The sequence below is a fragment of the Nycticebus coucang genome, chromosome X (assembly GCF_027406575.1).
Source record: "Nycticebus coucang isolate mNycCou1 chromosome X, mNycCou1.pri, whole genome shotgun sequence".
NCBI classification, from domain to species: Eukaryota; Metazoa; Chordata; class Mammalia; order Primates; family Lorisidae; genus Nycticebus; species Nycticebus coucang.
In genome coordinates this window covers 89240587-89259255 of record NC_069804.1, presented here as the reverse complement: position 1 = coordinate 89259255, position 18669 = coordinate 89240587, and the positions used below count along the sequence as shown (strand labels likewise).

General features: G+C 39.6%; 2 protein-coding genes across 3 annotated transcripts in view; both read right to left on the bottom strand.

Annotated features, from left to right (window-relative positions):
• Positions 1-18669, bottom strand: part of ATP7A (ATPase copper transporting alpha) — a 219408-nt gene that overhangs the window by 129878 nt on the left and 70861 nt on the right. The window lies entirely within an intron of this gene.
• Positions 1966-3154, bottom strand: LOC128577404 (proline-rich protein 13-like). Its single transcript, XM_053579636.1, has one exon. The coding sequence runs from the start codon at positions 2998-3000 to the stop codon at positions 2572-2574; it is 429 nt and encodes a 142-aa protein (XP_053435611.1). The 5' UTR covers positions 3001-3154; the 3' UTR covers positions 1966-2571.

The window sequence follows — 18669 nt, the reverse complement described above, 5'->3', positions numbered from 1 at the left end:
AATGTAGGGGTATGTGTCACACCTCTTGGGTGAGGCAACTAGAACTTGGGCTTTACCTTATAAATGCAAACAATATAACCTTATCATATTTACCCTCATCTTAATCCAAAAAAAAATCAAAAATTGGAGAAAATACTAAGTAGATTCTTTTCAGTGGTTTTAGTATAATATTGCCTGCAAATATGAGATTTTGTTTGCTGAGTTTTATTAATACCTATATTGAGATCCTATATTGTTATAAATATGTCACAGGTTTTTTCAAAAGTACATCTATGGGATTGTTTATTTATTTTTTTAAACAGAGTCTCACTCTGTCACCCTGGGTAGTGTGCTGTGTCATCATTGCGCATAGCAGGAACAAAATTTTGGACTCAAAAGATCCTCTTGCCTTAGCCTTCCCAAGTAGCTGGGTTTATAAGCACCTGCCACAATGCCTAGCCTGGCCTGTTTTTCTATCTTTTAGTAGAAAGGGGTCTCATTCTTACTCAGACTAGTCTGAAACTTCTGAGCTCCAGGGATCCACCCTCCTCAGCCTTCCAGAGTGCTACGATTACAGACGTGAGCCACTGTGCCAGGCCCCCAAATATGTTTAATTCCGGATTTTATTGTTCTTTGAAAAATGTGACTGAAAATAAATTTATAGGTAGGGTAAGATGTACTGGAGTCATAGACTTTTAACTTCTGATCTGTGATAAGTTGTTCCATTCCCTGGGATCTTCCCATATCTCTGCATGTGGTATAGATTTTTTCCATCACATTTTGCATTTGAACCATAGATATTTTGTCAGGAAGATGAGCTAATCAAACCTATACTTGCATGTTGTGAAAAAAATACTTTTGATTTATAAATTACTTTCAGACATGGGCCGTTTTTCCCAACATTCTCTAGTTTAGTAATTACATAGAGTTAGAATTTAATAAATGCTGAGTGAATCAGCCTTATTATGAAAACATAAATATTAGATATTGAAATTTGTCAGTATCTGTCAAGAGTCTTCAAAATACTCAATTTTCAGTTAGAATATCACCCCCCTACAGATAGAGAAAAACAATCCAAGGATTTGAGAAGGCAATTCACAAGAAAAAAAATTTGTTATGAGACATAAGAAAAGATGGTCAATCTCATTAATAATTTAAGAACTGTGCCAAGTGTGGTGGCTCACATCTGTAATTCCAGCATTTGGGCCAAGGCGGGTAGATTGCCTGAGGTCATAGTTTTGAGACCAGCCTGAGCCAGAGTGAGAACTCATCTTTAAAAATAGCTGGGCATTGTGGCGGGCACCTATATTCTCAGGTACTGGGAGGCTGAGGCAAGAGAATCACATAAGCCCAGGAGTTTGAGGTTGCTGTGAGCTATGACACCATACACTCTACCAAGGGTGACAAAGTGAGACTCTGTCTCAAAAACAAAAAATAAGAACAACATAAAGAATGAAATATTTTTAATTTGCACATTGTTAAAGATTAGAAATAATACTTGGGTATCAGTGTGAGCCAACTATGTTTCATAAAACAGAGAAAGAAGAAAAAAAGAATACTTGTGTATACAAGTATCCGAGTTCCTGCTTTCAATGCCTTTAGGTATAGAGGTAGAAATGGACTTCCTGGATCATGCAGTAATTCTGTGTTTAGCATTACCACTAACTTTGCAGAGAGATTCTGGTTTATATATATCCTTGCCAACATTTGTTATTTTTCCATTATATAAAAACCTTAAAGTTATTCTCACAAATGTCTCCTGAAAATAAATAGCTAGTAATGTTGAGCATCTTTTTATATACTTATTGGCCATTTGTGTATCTTCTTTGGAGAAATATCTATTCAAACCTTTTGAATATTTTTGAATTGTTTTTATTGTTGTTGTTTATATTCTGGATATTAACCCCTTATAAGTTAAATGCTTCACAGATATTTTCACTCATTCCTCATTCGGTGGATTGTGTTTCTACTCTCTTTTATTTTTTTTCCAGGAGAAATAGCTTTATTTGCACTGAGAGTTGGATAATGAAAGTAGGACATGAAATCTTATATAGAGCTAAGGAGTAGAGACTAGGTTCCAATATGACAGAGCTCATCAACCACATGGATCTACCTCCCAAGAACACTGCAGTTAGTATAACCAATAAAAGTTCTGCTGGGAAGTATACTTCCCACTAATTGCCCAAGTGTGCCAAACATTACAAAAAAGGTAGTTTTTTCTTCACAGTTAAATTTCCACAACACCTCCCAACCACAAGTATTACAAAAGGAAGTAAAAAAAAAAATTGCATTTTATAGATCTTAAACTTGTCTTCAGCATTTAGCTCAAAGGTCTCACCATCTTCAAGAAATAGTTCCCCTGCTAAAATCATCAGCTATAAGATCTATTCAAGCAGCAAGAAGAGACAGCCTTTGCTAGCCCATAACAATCTTTTTCCCATTTTCCCTAGCCAGTCAGGGCTGAACAGCAGAGTGAGGCTCAGATGGGGGTAGGAGGTGCAAGGGGTAATTTCCACCAGTACAACGTGATATCTGAAGCTTGGTGGGAGAGCAGAACTGGTGAGACTTGAGGGAAGGGTCCAGGCCCTGTATTCAGTCAGAGTCACTGCTGGAAGAGGAGGAAGAGGAAGAGGAATGCTTGCCATGCTTGTGGTGTTTGTGCATCTTTTTATGAGCTTTCTTCATTTTCTTCCTCATCTTCTTGTCATTCATCATTCCTGGTCCTGACATGCCAGGAGCCAAGGGATTCACAGGAGGCATGCCAGGAGCAGGTGGTGGGTATGGAGGAGGGTAGGGACTTGGGGGTTGGCATCCTGGATACCCTAGCTGTGGCACAGGATGAGGAGGCCCAGCTGGAGGGAAAGCTGGATTTCCCTGGGGAACTCCTGGGGGAGCAGGAATGGGGCCAGGAGGAAAGGCTGGATTGACAGGTGGTGGATGGGCAGGATTGCAACCTCCAGGGTACCTGATGTTAGGGGGATATGGATTTGGCCCTGGTTGCCCAGCATTGGGATTCCACATGTTCAGGTGTTTCCCCCAGCCTCTTCCTCCAAAAGACAAGCAAACGGAGATGCTACCTCTCAGCTGTGAAGGGACCTCAGCCCAGTAACCAGCAAAGAAGGAAACTGGCGAGTCCTGATGCTCTGTCACCTTTCCACTACTGACTGGACTTGATTCCTCCTTCTTCCCAATCTTCTTCTACTCTCTTTTTGTTCTTTTTTTTGAGACAGAGTCTCACTATGTCACCCCTGGTAAAGTGCTGTGGCATCACAGCTCACAGCAACCTCAAATTCTTGGGCTTACAATTAAAAACATTCAGTGGGGAAAAGATTCCCTATTTAACAAATGGTGCTGGGTGAACTGGCTGGCAACCTGTAGAAGACTGAAACTGGACCCACACCTTTCACCATTAACTAAGATAGACTCTCACTGGATTAAAGATTTAAACTTAAGATACGAAACTATAAAAATACTAGAAGAAAGTGCAGGGATAACTCTTGAAGAAATCGGTCTGGGTGAGTATATTATGAGGAGGACCCCCCGGGCAATTGAAGCAGCCTCAAAAATACACTACTGGGACCTGATAGAACTAAAAAGCTTCTGCACAGCCAAGAACACAGTAAGTAAAGCAAGCAGACAGCCCTCAGAATTGGGAGAAGATATTTGCAGGTTATGTCTCGGACAACGGTTTAATAACCAGAATCCACAGAGAACTCAAACGTATAAGTAAGAAAAGAACAACTGATCCCATTGCAGGCTGGGCAAGGGACTTGAAGAGAAACTTCTCTGAAGAAGACAGGCGCATGGCCTACAGACATATGAAAAAATGCTCCTTATCCTTAATCATCAGAGAAATTCAAATCAAAACTACTTTGAGATACCATCTAACTGCAGTAAGATCAGCCCATATCACAAAATCCCAAGACCAGAGATGTTGGCGTGGATGTGGAGAAAAGGGAACACTTCTGCACTACTGGTTGGAATGCAAATTAATACATTCCTTTTGAAAGATGTTTGGAGAACACTTAAGAGATCTAAAAATAGACCTGCCATTCAATCCTATAATTCCTCTACTAGGTATATAACCAGAAGACTAAAAATCACATTATAACAAAGATATTTGTACCAGAATGTTTATTGCAGACTAATTCATAATTGCTAAGTCATGGGAAGAGCCCAAATGCCCATCAATCCACAAATGGATTAATAAATTGTGGTATATTTACACCATGGAATATTATGCAGCCTTAAAGAAAGATAGAGACTTTACCTCTTTCATGTTTACATGGATGAAGCTGGAACATATTCTTCTTAGTAAAGTATCTCAAGAATGGAAGAAGAAGTATCCATTGTACTCAACCCTACTATGAAACTAATTTATAGCTTTCATATGAAAGCTATAACCCAATTATAACCTAAGAATATAGGGAAGGGGGAAAAGGAGGGGAGGGGGAGGATGGGTGGAGGGAGGGTGATTGGTGGGACCACACCTATTGTGCATCTTACAAGGGTACATGTGAAACTTAGTAAATGTGGAATGTAAATGTCTCAACATAATAACTCAGAAAATGCCAGGAAGGCTATGTTAACCAGTGTGATGAAAATATGTCAAATGGTACATAAAACCAGTATATGGTGCCCCATGATTGCATTAATATACACAGCTATGATTTAATAATAAATAAATAAATAAAAAGACTACAGCCTGTGAATTATACTTCTTTAAAGAGATATTCAGTAAATACAAGTTTGGAATATCTCTGACCAGAGGCAGGTTTCAACAGAGGCCCCAGTCCAGGAGAGATAATGGACAGTATGGATTCCAAGAAGCTGAAGGTGTGGAGATGAGCTAAGAAAGAAGGTAGATAAGTGCACATCATCTCTGCTGAGGCAAGCTGCAACTCCAGGAAAACAAATTACAGGTATAAAGCCCATCACCAAGAGGATGAGAGATCCCCCCTCCCAAGAAAGAAGCTCACTGTGTGCTCTCTGCAAGTGAACAGGGAATAAAAGTCCTCTTATTTTACCCCACAGGAGAGAGTCATTATACACCAAGCCACCTTCTCCAGGGAGGTCCCCTTTGTGAGCCTAGGCATCATTTTGCCCAGCATAATATAACAAATATTTTCGCCTCAATTCTGAACTCCCAATCCACCCTTCCCCCCTCATCTGGTGGTCTGAAGATCTGCCCCCTGCAGAGCCCGGTGTTTGGCAATTCCTTGAGAGGCATGGGCATTGTGTGGGCTGCTGGACAGGTGCATGGAAACAGTGACCCAAGTGGAAGCTGTGGGGCATGGAGACAGAGGGACATGCTGAAAACGGAGATGCCCTGGAACAATGGTGCACAGTGGGCAGAGACACACATGCACCAGATCAGACTTTGGAGGTGCACTTCCCAGATCCCACTGATAACCAGAAGAGTGCCAGGCTCCAGCCCCTCAAGATTGCCAGTGGCAGGGTGAGGTGAGGACAGAGGTGCTGGAACCTCCCTGACTCTACTCCTCACCAGAGGGAACCAGTCTCCAGCCCCTCAGGCTTTCAGAATGGAAATGCCTGTGGATCCCTACTATTGAGTCAATGAACATCCTTTGAACTCTGCCTGTTGAGCAGTGTGAGTCTACTACCCGGGACAACTGGATGAGAACTCTTTTTTATTTATTTATTTTTTTTTTTTTTTGAGACAGAGTGTCACTATGTCACCCTCAGTAGAGTGCCGTGGCATCACAGCTCATAGCAATCTGAAACTCTTGGGCTTAAGTGATTCTTTTCCCTCAGCCTCCCAGTAGCTGGGACTACAGGTGCCTACTACAACACCCGGCTATTTTCCTGTTGCAGTTGTCACTGTTGTTTAGCTGGCCCGGGCCAGGATTGAACCCGCCAGCCTTGGAGCATGAGGCCAGCACTATAACTACGTGCTACAGGCATCAAGCCTGGATTAGAACTCTTGACCTGGGTTTTCTATCCGGGGACCCTCGAGTTAATTGGTGGTTGTTTTTTAGCGGGAGTAACTGATTCTCCTCCTTCAGCTGTCACTGGTAGGTGGAAGGACACTGCAGTTGCTTGCATCTTTCCCCAGCTGGGATTTAGCCTAATACATCAACTCATTAGAATTGTATGAAGGCTGGCTGTCTACAAGACAGAGTGAGCTTTTGCTATCACACCAAGCAGGTCCTCAGAATCTCTGGCTATAGACCTGAAAGGGACCTTGGTAAATCTATAGGGGAAAAACCACAATCACCAGCCTCAGCTGATTGTTAAAGAGCTGGCTAGTAACTCTACTTCCTGGGGCCCTGAATCCAACTGCATCCTACTGCTTTTACTAACCAAACTGCAGAAAATAATCATGTGGTGGAACCAGCAGAAGAACTCTGGCAACATGAATAATCAGAGAAGATAAACTCCCCCAAGGACTAACAAAAGAGATACAACAGAAGATCCCATTCATAGACAAATGGCTGAAATGTCAGAAATAGAATTGAGAATATGGATGGCAATAAGATGAATAGAATGGAGGAAAATATGGAAATACAAAATCCAAAGAGTTATTCAAAAGTTGTATCAAGAAATTAATGAAGTGGGGCGGCGCCTGTGGCTCAGTCGGTAAGGCGCCGGCCCCATATACCGAGGGTGGCAGGTTCAAACCCGGCCCTGGCTGAACTGCAACCAAAAGATAGCTGGGCGTTGTGGTGGGCGCCTGTAGTCCCAGCTACTCGGGAGGCTGAGGCAGGAGAATCACTTAAGCCCAGGAGTTGGAGGTTGCTGTGAGCTGTGTGATGCCACGGCACTCTACCGAGGGCCATAAAGTGACACTCTGTCTCTACAAAAAAAAAAAAAAAAAAGAAAAGAAAAGAAATTAGTGAAGTGAAAGATAAAATCACCAAGGATATGGACATAATGAGAAAAGAGACAGCAGAGCTTAAGGAAATGAAAAAGTTATTCAAGGAGCTTCAAGATACAGGAGAATCCCTCAGTAACAGAATTGAGCAGATAGAAGAAAAGATCTCTGAAATTGAAGGCAAGGCTTTTTATCTATCCCAAGGATTCAAAGAGTTAGAAAAATGGAAAGCAAAGACAGATCATTCCCTCAGAGAGTTGTGGGATCAGTTCAAAAGATCAAACATTCGACTTATAGGAATTCGTGAAAGAGAAAAGGATGGTCCTAAAGGCACAGATGCCCTACTTCAAGATATTATGGAGAATTTCCCAAGTATGGCAAAAGATACAGAAATTCAGATAGTAGACACTTTCAGAACCCCAGCAAGACTCAATCAAAGAAAGCATCACCTAGACACACTGTAATTAATTTTGCCAAAGTTAATATGAAGGAGAAAATTCTGCAAGCAGCCAAACATAAGAAAAGCATTACCTACAAAGGTAGAAATATTAGAATGACTACAGATCTTTCAGATGAAACTTTTCAAGCCAGAAGATGGTTATCAATCTTCAAAAACAAAACAACTTTCAGCTCAGGATCCTGTACCTAGCTAAACAGAGTTTCCATCTGTGATGGAGAAAACAAATACTTTACTGACATACAAATGTTAAGGAAATTTGCCATAACTAGATGAGCTCTCCAGGAAATACTCAGACCCATTTTCTATAATGGCCAGCACAACTGTCTACCACCAAAGTAAACTTACCCAGAATTTATCAAACAAAACCTAACTTTCACAATGGTGAAAGGATTAAAAATAAGCAATAGGGCCTTTGAAAAACTAGACAGCCATAATAACACTACCATACCTATCAATTATCTCAATTAATGTGAATGGCTTAAATTCTCCTCTAAAGAGGCACAGGTTGGTGGACTGGATACCAAAACTCAGGCCAGGTGTCTGTTCTCTATAAGAGATTCATCTATCTCAAAGGATAAAAGAAGTGTCAGGGTGATGGGATGGACATCTATAATACAGGCAAATGGAAATAAAAAAAAGAGGGGTTGTAATTTTATTTGCAGATACAATGGGTTTTAAACCAACAAAGATAAGGAAAGACAAGAATGGTTACTACACAGGAAACACTCAACATGAAAAGATTTCAATAATTAACCTTTATGGACCCTACCTAAACACTCCTTTATTTATAAAGAAAACCCAAACAGATATGAATAATTTGATATCTTCCTACACTATAATACTTGGAGATTTTAAACCCCTTTGGCAGTTCTCAAAAGATCCTCCAAGAAGAAACTAAACAAAGAAATAATACACTTAAACTTCACCGTAGCACAAATGGACTTAACAGACATCTACAGAACATTTCATCCTAATAAAACTGAATGCACACTCTTCTCAACAGCCCACGGATCATCCTCAAAAATCAATCATTTCTTAGGACACAAGTCTAACTCAACAAATTTAAAACAATAGAAATTATTCATTGTATCTTCTTGGACCATCATAGAATAAAAGTTATACTCAACAGCAACAGAAACATTCATACTCAAACAAAGTCATGGAAACTAAATAACCTTAGGCTGAATGATAGCTGGGTCAAAGACAAAATTAAGAAGGAAATCATCAAATTGTTGCAACAAAATGATAATGAAAACACGAATTATGAAAACCTATGAGATACAGCAAAGGCAGCCCTAAAAGGGAAATTTATATCATTAGAAGCCTTCATCAAGAAAACAGAAACAAAGTCAGCAACCTAATAGGCCATCTTAACCACCTAGAAAAGGAAGATCAATCCAACCCAAAACCAAAACAAGAAAATAAATAACCAAAATTATAGCAGAATTAAATAAAATTGAAAATAAAAGAATCATTCAGAAGATCAACAAAACAAAAAGTTGGTTCTTTGAAAAGAATAATAAAATTGATAAACCTTTGGCTAGCCTAAACAGAAACAGAAAATAAAATCTCTAGTAACATCAATCAGAAATGATAAAGAAGAAATAACAACAGATACCTCAAAACTCTATATTCTCAGAAATATGAAAATCTGGAGGAAATATACCAATACTTGAAAGCTTGCCACCCTCCTAGACTCAATGAGAAAGAATTGGAAATTTGGAATAGACCTATATCAAACAATGAAATAGCATCAACTATACAAAAATCTCCCAAAAAAGAAAAGTCCGGGACTAGATGGCTTCATATCAGAATTCTACCAAACCTTTGAAGAAGAACTACTACCTATACTACCTAACCTTTTCCAAAACACAGAAAAAGAAGGAATCCTCCCCAACATGTTCTATGAAGCAAATATCACCTTAATCCCCAAACCAGGAAAGGATGCAACAAAGAAAGAAAACTATACACCAATATCATTAATAAATATCAATGCAAAAATATTAAATAAGATCCTAGCACTACTTGGGAAGCTAAGGCAAGAGAATTGCTTAAGCCCAAGAGTTTGAGATTGCTGTGAGCTGTGACACCATGACACTCTACCAAGGACAACATAGTGAAACTGTCTCAAAAAAAGAAAGAAAGAAAGAAATGAAGAAATAAAGAAGTAAGGGAGCGAGGAAGGGACAGAAGAAAGGAGGGAGAGAGGGAGGGAAAGAAGGGAAAAAGAAGAAAAGAAGAAAAATAGAAAAAAAATAAAGATCCTAGCAAACAGAATTCTAGGATACATCAAAAAAAATATACACCACGACCAAGCTGGTTTTATCCCAGGATTAAAGCTTTGTTCAACATACATATATCTATAAATATAATATATCACACAAATAAAATAAAAAACAAAGACCGTATGATTCTATCAATTGATGCAGAAAAATCTTTTGATAATATCCAGCATTGATTCATGACTAAAACACTTAAGAAAATAGGCTTAGATGGGACATTTCTTAAACTGACAGAGGCCACCTACAGCAAACCCACAGCCAATATCATATTGAATGGAGTAAAATTGAAAACATTTCCACTCAGATCAGGAACTAGACAAGGATGCCCATTGTCACCAGTGCTACCCTGTTTCCCAAAAAATAAGACAGTGTCTTATTTTAAGGTGTGCTCCCAAAGATATGCTAGGTCTTATTTTCAGGGGACGTCTTATCTTTCCTGTAAGCAGGTCTTATTTTCGGAGGATGTCTTATTTTCGGGAAAACAGGGTATTCAACACAGTAATGGAAGTCCTAGCCATCAAGATCAGGCAAGAGAAGGGGATAAAGGGTATTGAAATGGGGTCAGAGGAAATCAAACTCTCACTCTTCAAGGATAACATGACCTTACACCTAGAAACACCAGGGACTCAACCACAAGTGATCAAGGAATATAGCAGTGTGTCCGGATACAAAATCAATACTTACAAATTGGTAGCTTTTATACACCAACAACAGTCAACCTGAAAATACAGTTAAGGACTCTATTCCTTTTACAGTAGTGTCAAAAAAGATGAAATACCTAGGAATTTATCTGACAAAGGAAGTAAAAGATCCCTATAATAACAACTATGAAATCCTGACAAAAGAAGTAGCTGAAGATGCTAACAAATGGAAAAACATAACATGCTCATGGCTGGAAAGAATCAACATGTTAAAATGTCCATATTACCCAAAACAATCTATAGATTTAATGCAATCCCTATCAAAGCACCCACGTCATACTTTAAAGAACTTGAAAAAAATAGTAGTTTGTTTTATATGGGATCAGAAAAAAATCTCAAATAGAAAATACATTACTTAGGGCGGCGCCTTTGGCTCAGTGAGTAGGGCGCCGGCCCCATATGCCGAGGGAGGCGGGTTCAAACCCAGCCTTGGCCAAACTGCAACAACAACAAAAAAAAAAGTAGCTGGGCATTGTGGCGGGCGCTTGTAGTCCCAGCTGCTCGGGAGGCTGAGGCAAGAGAATCGCGTAAGCCCAGGAGTTAGAGGTTGCTGTGAGCCGTGTGACGCCAGGGCACTCTACCTGAGGGCGGTACAGTGAGACTCTGTCTCTACGAAAAAAAAAAAAGAAAATACATTACTTAGAAATAAAAAACCAGGAGGCATCATGTTACCAGACTTCAGATTATATTATAAATCTACAGTGATCAAATCAGCACGGTACTGGCACAAAAATAGAGATGTAGATATATGGAACAGAATAGAGAACCTAGAGATGAACCCAAGCACATACCATCATTTGATCTTCCATAGGCCTAACAAAAACATACACTGGGGAAAAGATTCCCTAGTTAACAAATGGTGCTAGGAGAACGGGCTAGTGACCTATAGAAGACTGAAACTGGACCCTCTCAACTTTCACCACTAACAAAAATTGATTCTCACTGGATAAAATATTTAAACTTAAGACATGAAACTATAAAAATACTAGAAGAGAGTTCAGGGAAAACAATTCAAATGCCTGAAGATATTGGTGTGGGAAAATAGTTTATGAGGAGGACCCCTTTGGCAATTGAAGCAACATCAAAACTATATTACTGGGATCTGATCAAGCTAAACGTTTCTGCACAGCTAAGGGCGCTATAAATAAAACAAACAGACAGCCCTCAGAATGGAAGAAGATCTTTGAAGGTTATGATTCCAATGAAGGTCTGATAACTAGACTCCACAGATAACTCAAACTAATCAATAAGAAAAGAACAAAAAACTCCATTTCTTTCCGGGCAAGAGACTGAACAGAAACTTCTCTGAAGATGAAAGGCACATGGCCTACAAACATATGAAAAAATGCTCATCATCTTTAATCATCAGAGAAATGCAGGTCAAAACCACTTTGAGAGATCACCTAACTCCAGTAAGATTATCCCACATCATAAAATCCCAAAACTGCAGATGTTGGCATGGATGTGGAGAGAAAGGAACACTTCCACACTGCTGGTGGAAATGAATAGTGATACAGTGTTTTTGGAAACAAGTATAGATAATTCTCAATGAATTAAAAGTTGATCTACCATTTGATCCTGCAATATCATTACCAAGTATCTACCCCAATGAACAAAAATCATTTTACAACAAAGACATTTGCACCAGAATGTTTATTGCAGTCCAGTTCACAATAGCCAAGTCATGGAAGCAGCCTAAATGCCCATCTTCCCATGACTGGATAAACAAATTGTGGTATATATACCATGGAATACTATGCAGCCATAAAAAGATGAAAACTTTACATCTTTTATGTTTACCTGGATGGAGCTGGAACATATTCTTAGGAAATTAGCTCAAGAATGGAAAAAAGTTATCAAATGTACTCTATATTATTATAAAACCAATATATAAACACTTACACATTCATACGAATGATAAAACACAAAGATAGTCCAGAAAGAAAGAGAAGAGAGGGGAGAGAGGGAAAGGGAGGGGGGAGGGCGAGTAGAGGGAGGGTATTTGCCTGGATCTCGCCTAATGTACGCAATGCAAGGGTACATTTCAAAACAATTAAGAGTATATTATAAATGTCTTACCACAAAAATAAGTGAGGTGCTGGTTATGTTAATTAGTTTGATTTAAGCATTTCACATTGTATTTCAAATTATCATACTGTACCCCATAAATATATAGTTATATTTAATAAAAATAAGTAAAAAATGGGTGGCGCCTGTGGCTCAGTGAGTAGGGCGCTGGCCCCATATACCAAGGGTGGTGGGTTCAAACCCGGCCCCGGCCAAACTGCAACAAAAAATAGCCAGGCACTGTGGCAGGCACCTATAGTCCCAGCTACTCGGGAGGCTGAGGAGAAAGAATCGCCTAAGCCCAAGAGCTGGAGGTTGCTGTGAGCTGTTACCCCATGGCACTCTACCAAGGGCAACAAAGTGAGACTCTGTCTCTAAAAATAATAATAATAATAAGTAAAAAAATCAGCATCCTTTTCTGATAAGAAAACTTAAGAAAATAGGCACATATAGGATGTTTCTTAAACAGATAGAAGGCATCTATGACAACCCTACAGCCAATACCATACTAAATGGAGTAAAACTGAAAACATATCCACTTAGAACTGAAACCAAACAAGGATGTTCACTATTGCTACTACTATTCAGCATAGTGCTAGAAGTCCTAGTCAATGCAATCAGGCAAGATAAAGATATCGAGATAAAGATTCCAAATGGGAACAGGAGAGGTCAAACTTTCATTCTTTGCTGATGGTATGGACTTAGACATAGAAAACCCCAGGGACTCAACCATGAGACTCCTGGAAGTCATGAAGAAATACAGTAAGGCCAGGCACAGTAGCTCACACCTGTAATCCTAGCTCTCTGTGAGGTCACAGCGGGAGGATCCCTTGAGCTTCGGAATATGAGACCAACAACCAAGACCCCATATCTACTAAAAATAGAAAAACTAGCTTGATGTAGTAGAGGGAAGCTGTAATCCCAGCTACTTGGAAGGCTGAGGCAGGAGGATCTCTTGAGCCCAGAAGTTTGAGGTTGCCATGAGCTATGACTCCAGAACACTCTACCCAGGACTACAGAGTGGGACTGTCTCTAAAAGAAAGAAATACAGTAACACCTCAAGATATAAAATCCTCATAAAATTGTCCTCAAATCAGTAGCCTTCATATATGCCAATTAAAATCAAGCTGAGAATCAAATCAAATAAACAATATCCTTCACAGTAGCTTCAAAGAAAATGAAATATCTGGGAATATACCTAACAAATGATGTGAGGGATCTCTACAGAAATAACTATGAAACCCTGAGAAAAGAAATAGCAGAAAAACATGTCATGCCCAAGGCTGGGAAGAATCAATATTGTTACAATGTCTACACTACCCAAATTAATCTACAGATTTAATGGAGTGGTCACTAAAACACCAACATCATACTTTGAGGAACTTAAAAAAAAAATAGTTCTTCATTTTGTATGGAACCAGAAAAGATCTCAAATAGCCAACGCAATTCTAAGAAATAACAAATCAGGAGGCATCATGTTACCTGGCTTCAAGTTATACTACAAGTCTATAGTGATTAAAAACAACATGACAACATGGTTTTGGCATAAAAACACAGGTTTATTGAATAGAATAGAAAACCTAGAGATGAAATATGCCTCATATAGCCATCTGATCTTAGATAAAGCAAATAAAAGCATACACTGGGAAAAAGAATCTCTATTTAATAAATGGTGCTGGGAGAACTGGTTAGCCACATGTAAAAGGCTGAAACTAGATCCACACCTCTAACCACCTACAGAATTTACTCACTCTGAATAAAAGATTTAAATTTAAGACACAAAACTATAAAAACTCCAGAAGAAAGTGTGGCAAAAACACTTAATGATATTGTGATGGGGAAAGATTTTATTGAAGAAGACCCCATTGACAATAGCATCAACAAGAAAAATAAATAATTGGGACCGGATCAAGCATGAAAGCCTCTGCACAGCTAAGGACATAAGAAACAAAGCAAATAGGTACAATAGAAGATGTCACCAACCTAACAAAGGGCTAATAACCAGAATCTACAAACAACTCAAGAACATTAACAAGAAAAGAGCAAACAATCCAATTAATCAAGAGACATGAACAAAAATTTCTATGAAGAAGACAGATGAACTCTGGGAGGCCAAGGCAGGCGGATTGGCTGAGCTCACAGGTTCGATACCAGCCGGAGCCAGAGTGAGACTTCTACTCTAAAAAAATAGCTGGGCGTTGTGGCCGGCACCTGTAGACCCAGCTACTCCAGAGGCTGAGGCAAGGGCATTGCTTGAGCCCAAGAGTTTGAGGTTGCTGTGAGCAGTGACACTACAGCACTCTACCAAGGGCCATAAAGTGAGACTCTGTCTCCAAAAAAAGAAAAAAGAAGACAGATGAATCACCAAACAAGCACATGAAAAAATCCTCATTGTCCCTAATCATCAGAGAAATGCAAATCAAAACCACCTTGAGATAAAACCTAAACCCCAGTGAGAATAGCCCACATCACAAAAGTCCCAAACTGCAGATGCTGGCATGGGTGCAGACAGAGGGAACACATATATACTGTTGGTAGGATTAAAAACTCATCCAGCATTTTTGGAAAGAACTGTGGACAATTCTCAAAGAGATAAAAGTCAATCTTCCATTTGATCCCACAATCCCATTACTAGATATCTACCCAGAAGAAAAAAAATCATTTTATGACAAAGACATTTGCAATTGAATGTTTATAGTAGCTCAATTCACAATTGCCAAAATGTGGAAACAACCCAAGTGACCACCAAGCCATGTATATGAGGTGCCTAAAAGGCCAGACTGACTCCATTTTGGTAACTATTTTATGACAGGTCTATGCAGGTCCCCAACTTGCGCCACACTCCCCCCTCCCACATCCCACTTGGCTGGTGCACTGCATCCTGTGCTGCAGAACACCTGCAAAACGGCCAAAATCCCAGAAATAGCAGAAGTCCCTTCCCCTGCAAGCCTTCCAGTTAACCGCACAAAATTTTGCTTCTGTAAAATTCTTCACTCCCCCTGAACTCTCCTCAGCTAACAAGAGACTATAAAACCCCAAGAAAACCTAACCTCAGGGTTGGTTGAGAGTTCTTTGGGCTTCAGCCTGCTCTAGACTGCCAGCAATAAAGGACTCAAACCCAATTCTATCTCAGCATGCTGGCACTCTGACTGCAATCCCGCTCGCGTCTGGGCATTAACATATAGATTACTAAACTGTAATATATGTATACCATGGAATACTGTTCAAACATAAAAAATGATGGTGACTTTACGCCTTTTGTATTCACCTGGATGGAGTTAAAGAACATTCTTCTTACAATGTGTCTCAAGAATGGAAAAGCATGTAACCTACATACTCAATATTAATTTGAAACTAGGAGATGAACCACTTTAGGCCCCAAAAGGGAAAAAACACAATTAAATTCAAGTAGGGGAGGCCGGGCAAAGTGACTCACTCCTATAATCCCAGCACTCTCAGAGGCCGAGGCAGATGGATTGCTTGAGGTCATAAGTTCAAGACAATCCTGAGCAAGAGCAAGATCTCATCCCTAAAAAATAGCCAAGCATTGGGGCAGGTGACTGTAGTCCCAGCTACTTGGGAGGCTGAGGCAAGAGGATTCCTTGAGCCAAAGAGTTTGAGCTTTCTGTGAGCTATGAGGCGACGGCACTCTACCAGAGGCATGAAAGTGAGACTCTGTCTTAAAAAAATAAAATAAATTCAAATAGGGAGAGAGGGGAATAGGGGAGGGAGGAAGGGGGCTAGGCCAGCTCCCACCTAAAGGGTACAATGTAAGGGTATATGGCACACCTCCTGAGTGAAAGACTCAACTACAACTGAGACACTACATAATAAATACAAGCAATGTAACCCAATCAAATGTATTTTCATGTTAATTGGAAATTTTAAAGAGGAAAAAGCTTTATAAAGTTGAAAATGATGAGCATACTATCAGAAATGACATAATAGTCCACAAAATGAAGTCATTCTTATTGGCAAAAATGAGCCTATAAAGAGTAACAGAATAGCCTGGAAAAGAGTGACTTGGCCTATCACCCAAATATATTCCAAAGTCTACCAGTTAAGACTCCTTTCTTCTAATGTATATATTTTTTCTTGCTGATAGTGTATGATTTAATTTATAAATCTTAATTTGACATATAATTTAGTTGTAAATGTAAATATGTTCAACTAAACTACAGAAGAACTGCCATACAACTGCCTTAAGTTGACCTAATTTTCATAGACCAGACATGCACCACATGTACTCAATGAAAGACTGACCTCTATATATGTAATGACCACATCTGTAAATTGTATCTTGACCACTTAGGACAGTGAAACGCAATATTAATTTACCCCCTATGACTTGAACAGTTGTGTCCATTCTACAACAACAGGTAGAAGGTGTAGGCTTTGACCCTCAGTTGTAGCATAAGTTCTTGTTTCATGTTTTATTATTATCACATGTTAGGTTAGGCCTAATCCTATTCTTTAGCATATGTTACAGAAATTTTTTTCAACGTTAAGAACTGGTCTGAATTATAGGTAAATGCTACAATTACTGAAAAAAATTACAGTTAATTGAGACATCATGGCCCAAAGGAAAGAACTAAAAGAGCTGACAAGGAAGGAAAGGTTGATCTTCTACATTTTCTGGAAAGCAGCAGCAGCTAAAGAAAGACAGTGGAACATTTCAGTATTAGAAAGACCATGGTTAGCAAAATCCAAAAATATAAACATGAGTACCTGGAGACAGATGTTAAGAAAAGCAGAGACTTACAGTGGAAAAGGAGGAAAATTTCCATCGACGAAGTCAAGCCACATTAAACTAGTTCAAGCAAATGAGGCCAATTAATGCCTGAATCTCCAGGTTGATGATCCAAGAATTTGCTAAAACATCCACACAGAAATTCGGGGTAGCATATTTCCACGCATGAAGTGGTTGGATCAAAAAATTTAAACTGCGGGCGGCGCCTGTGGCTCAGTCAGTAGGGCGCCGGCCCCATATACCGAGGGTGGTGGGTTCAAACCCAGCCCCGGCCAAACTGCAACCAAAAAATAGCCGGGCGTTGTGGCGGGCGCCTGTAGTCCCAGCTGCTCGGGAGGCTGAGGCAAGAGAATCGCTTAAGCCCAGGAGTTGGGGGTTGCTGTGAGCTGTGTGAGGCCATGGCACTCTACCGAGGGCCATAAAGTGAGACTCTGTCTCTACAAAAAAAAAAAAAAAAAAATTTAAACTGCAACAGAAGGTCTCCCAGAAAGTCTTGCGCAGTGAATCCAATGACGTTCCAGAAGAAGTTCCAGAAGAGTTCATCAAAAAGTTCCCAGACTTTTCCAGAGGCTTCAAAGATGATGACAACTTTAATTATGACAAGTGCAAACTCTTTTTCAAGGCAATGACTGACAGGAGCCTTATCATTAAGGGTGACATATGTAAGAGCAAACATCTTTCCGAAGAACATTTCACAGTTCTACTTTGTGCTAGCTCAACTGAAGAGAAACTAAAGCCTTTAGAGACTGGTAAAGCAGCAAAGCCATGCACAGTCAAGAATATGAAGCCTGAAGACCTCCCTGTCACATAAAGGTCAAACAACTGTACACAGACGACTGGTTCCCTATTTTAGGAGTGTAAGGGATATCAACTGAGAAATGAAGAAGAAATGGCCTATTCTACTGAAAGTTGACAACTGTCCTGGTCACCTGCCAAGTGAATCATCTCACACTAACATGACACTGAAATTTCTGCTTCCAAATATGACCTCAGAAATACAATCTCTTAACCAAGACATCATAAAAACATTTAAAATGTACTATCAAACCCAGCTCCTGTAGTGGGTTGTTACTAAAACACAAACCCATGGTCCGCCTGTGGAAGCAACTTCATCCACTGCATTAGTTAACATTCTGAATCAGCTCTGCTTGAAATAAAGTTCAGCCATAAATGATTACAGAAGTGTTTCAAGAGAGGTGGATTTGTCGCAACCCAAGAGTATGATGTTTGGTTCCATGACAGAATTCAAAGGAGTAGACTTAAAATGTTTTGTTCCAATGGATGAGTAGGTAGACACCTGTAATGAATTGACCCAGAAGTAACTTTCCAAGCAACAATGACTGAACTACAGACCAGCATAAAAGTGTGTAAAGCAGCTGAAGAAGAGTAAGAAATGAGTGAAGATGACACAGAACTTGTAATGACTCCAAAAGAAGAGGATGTCAGGCATCCAGTAATGTTGTTGCAGTCATTTGCTATGGAAAAATGCTCAGATATGCTGAGTGGTGTAGCCAGTGTTGGGAGTTCTTTCTCCACTTACATTTGTAATAATAAAAAACAGAGCAAGAACAAGAAGAAAGAATCTTTTTTCAGAA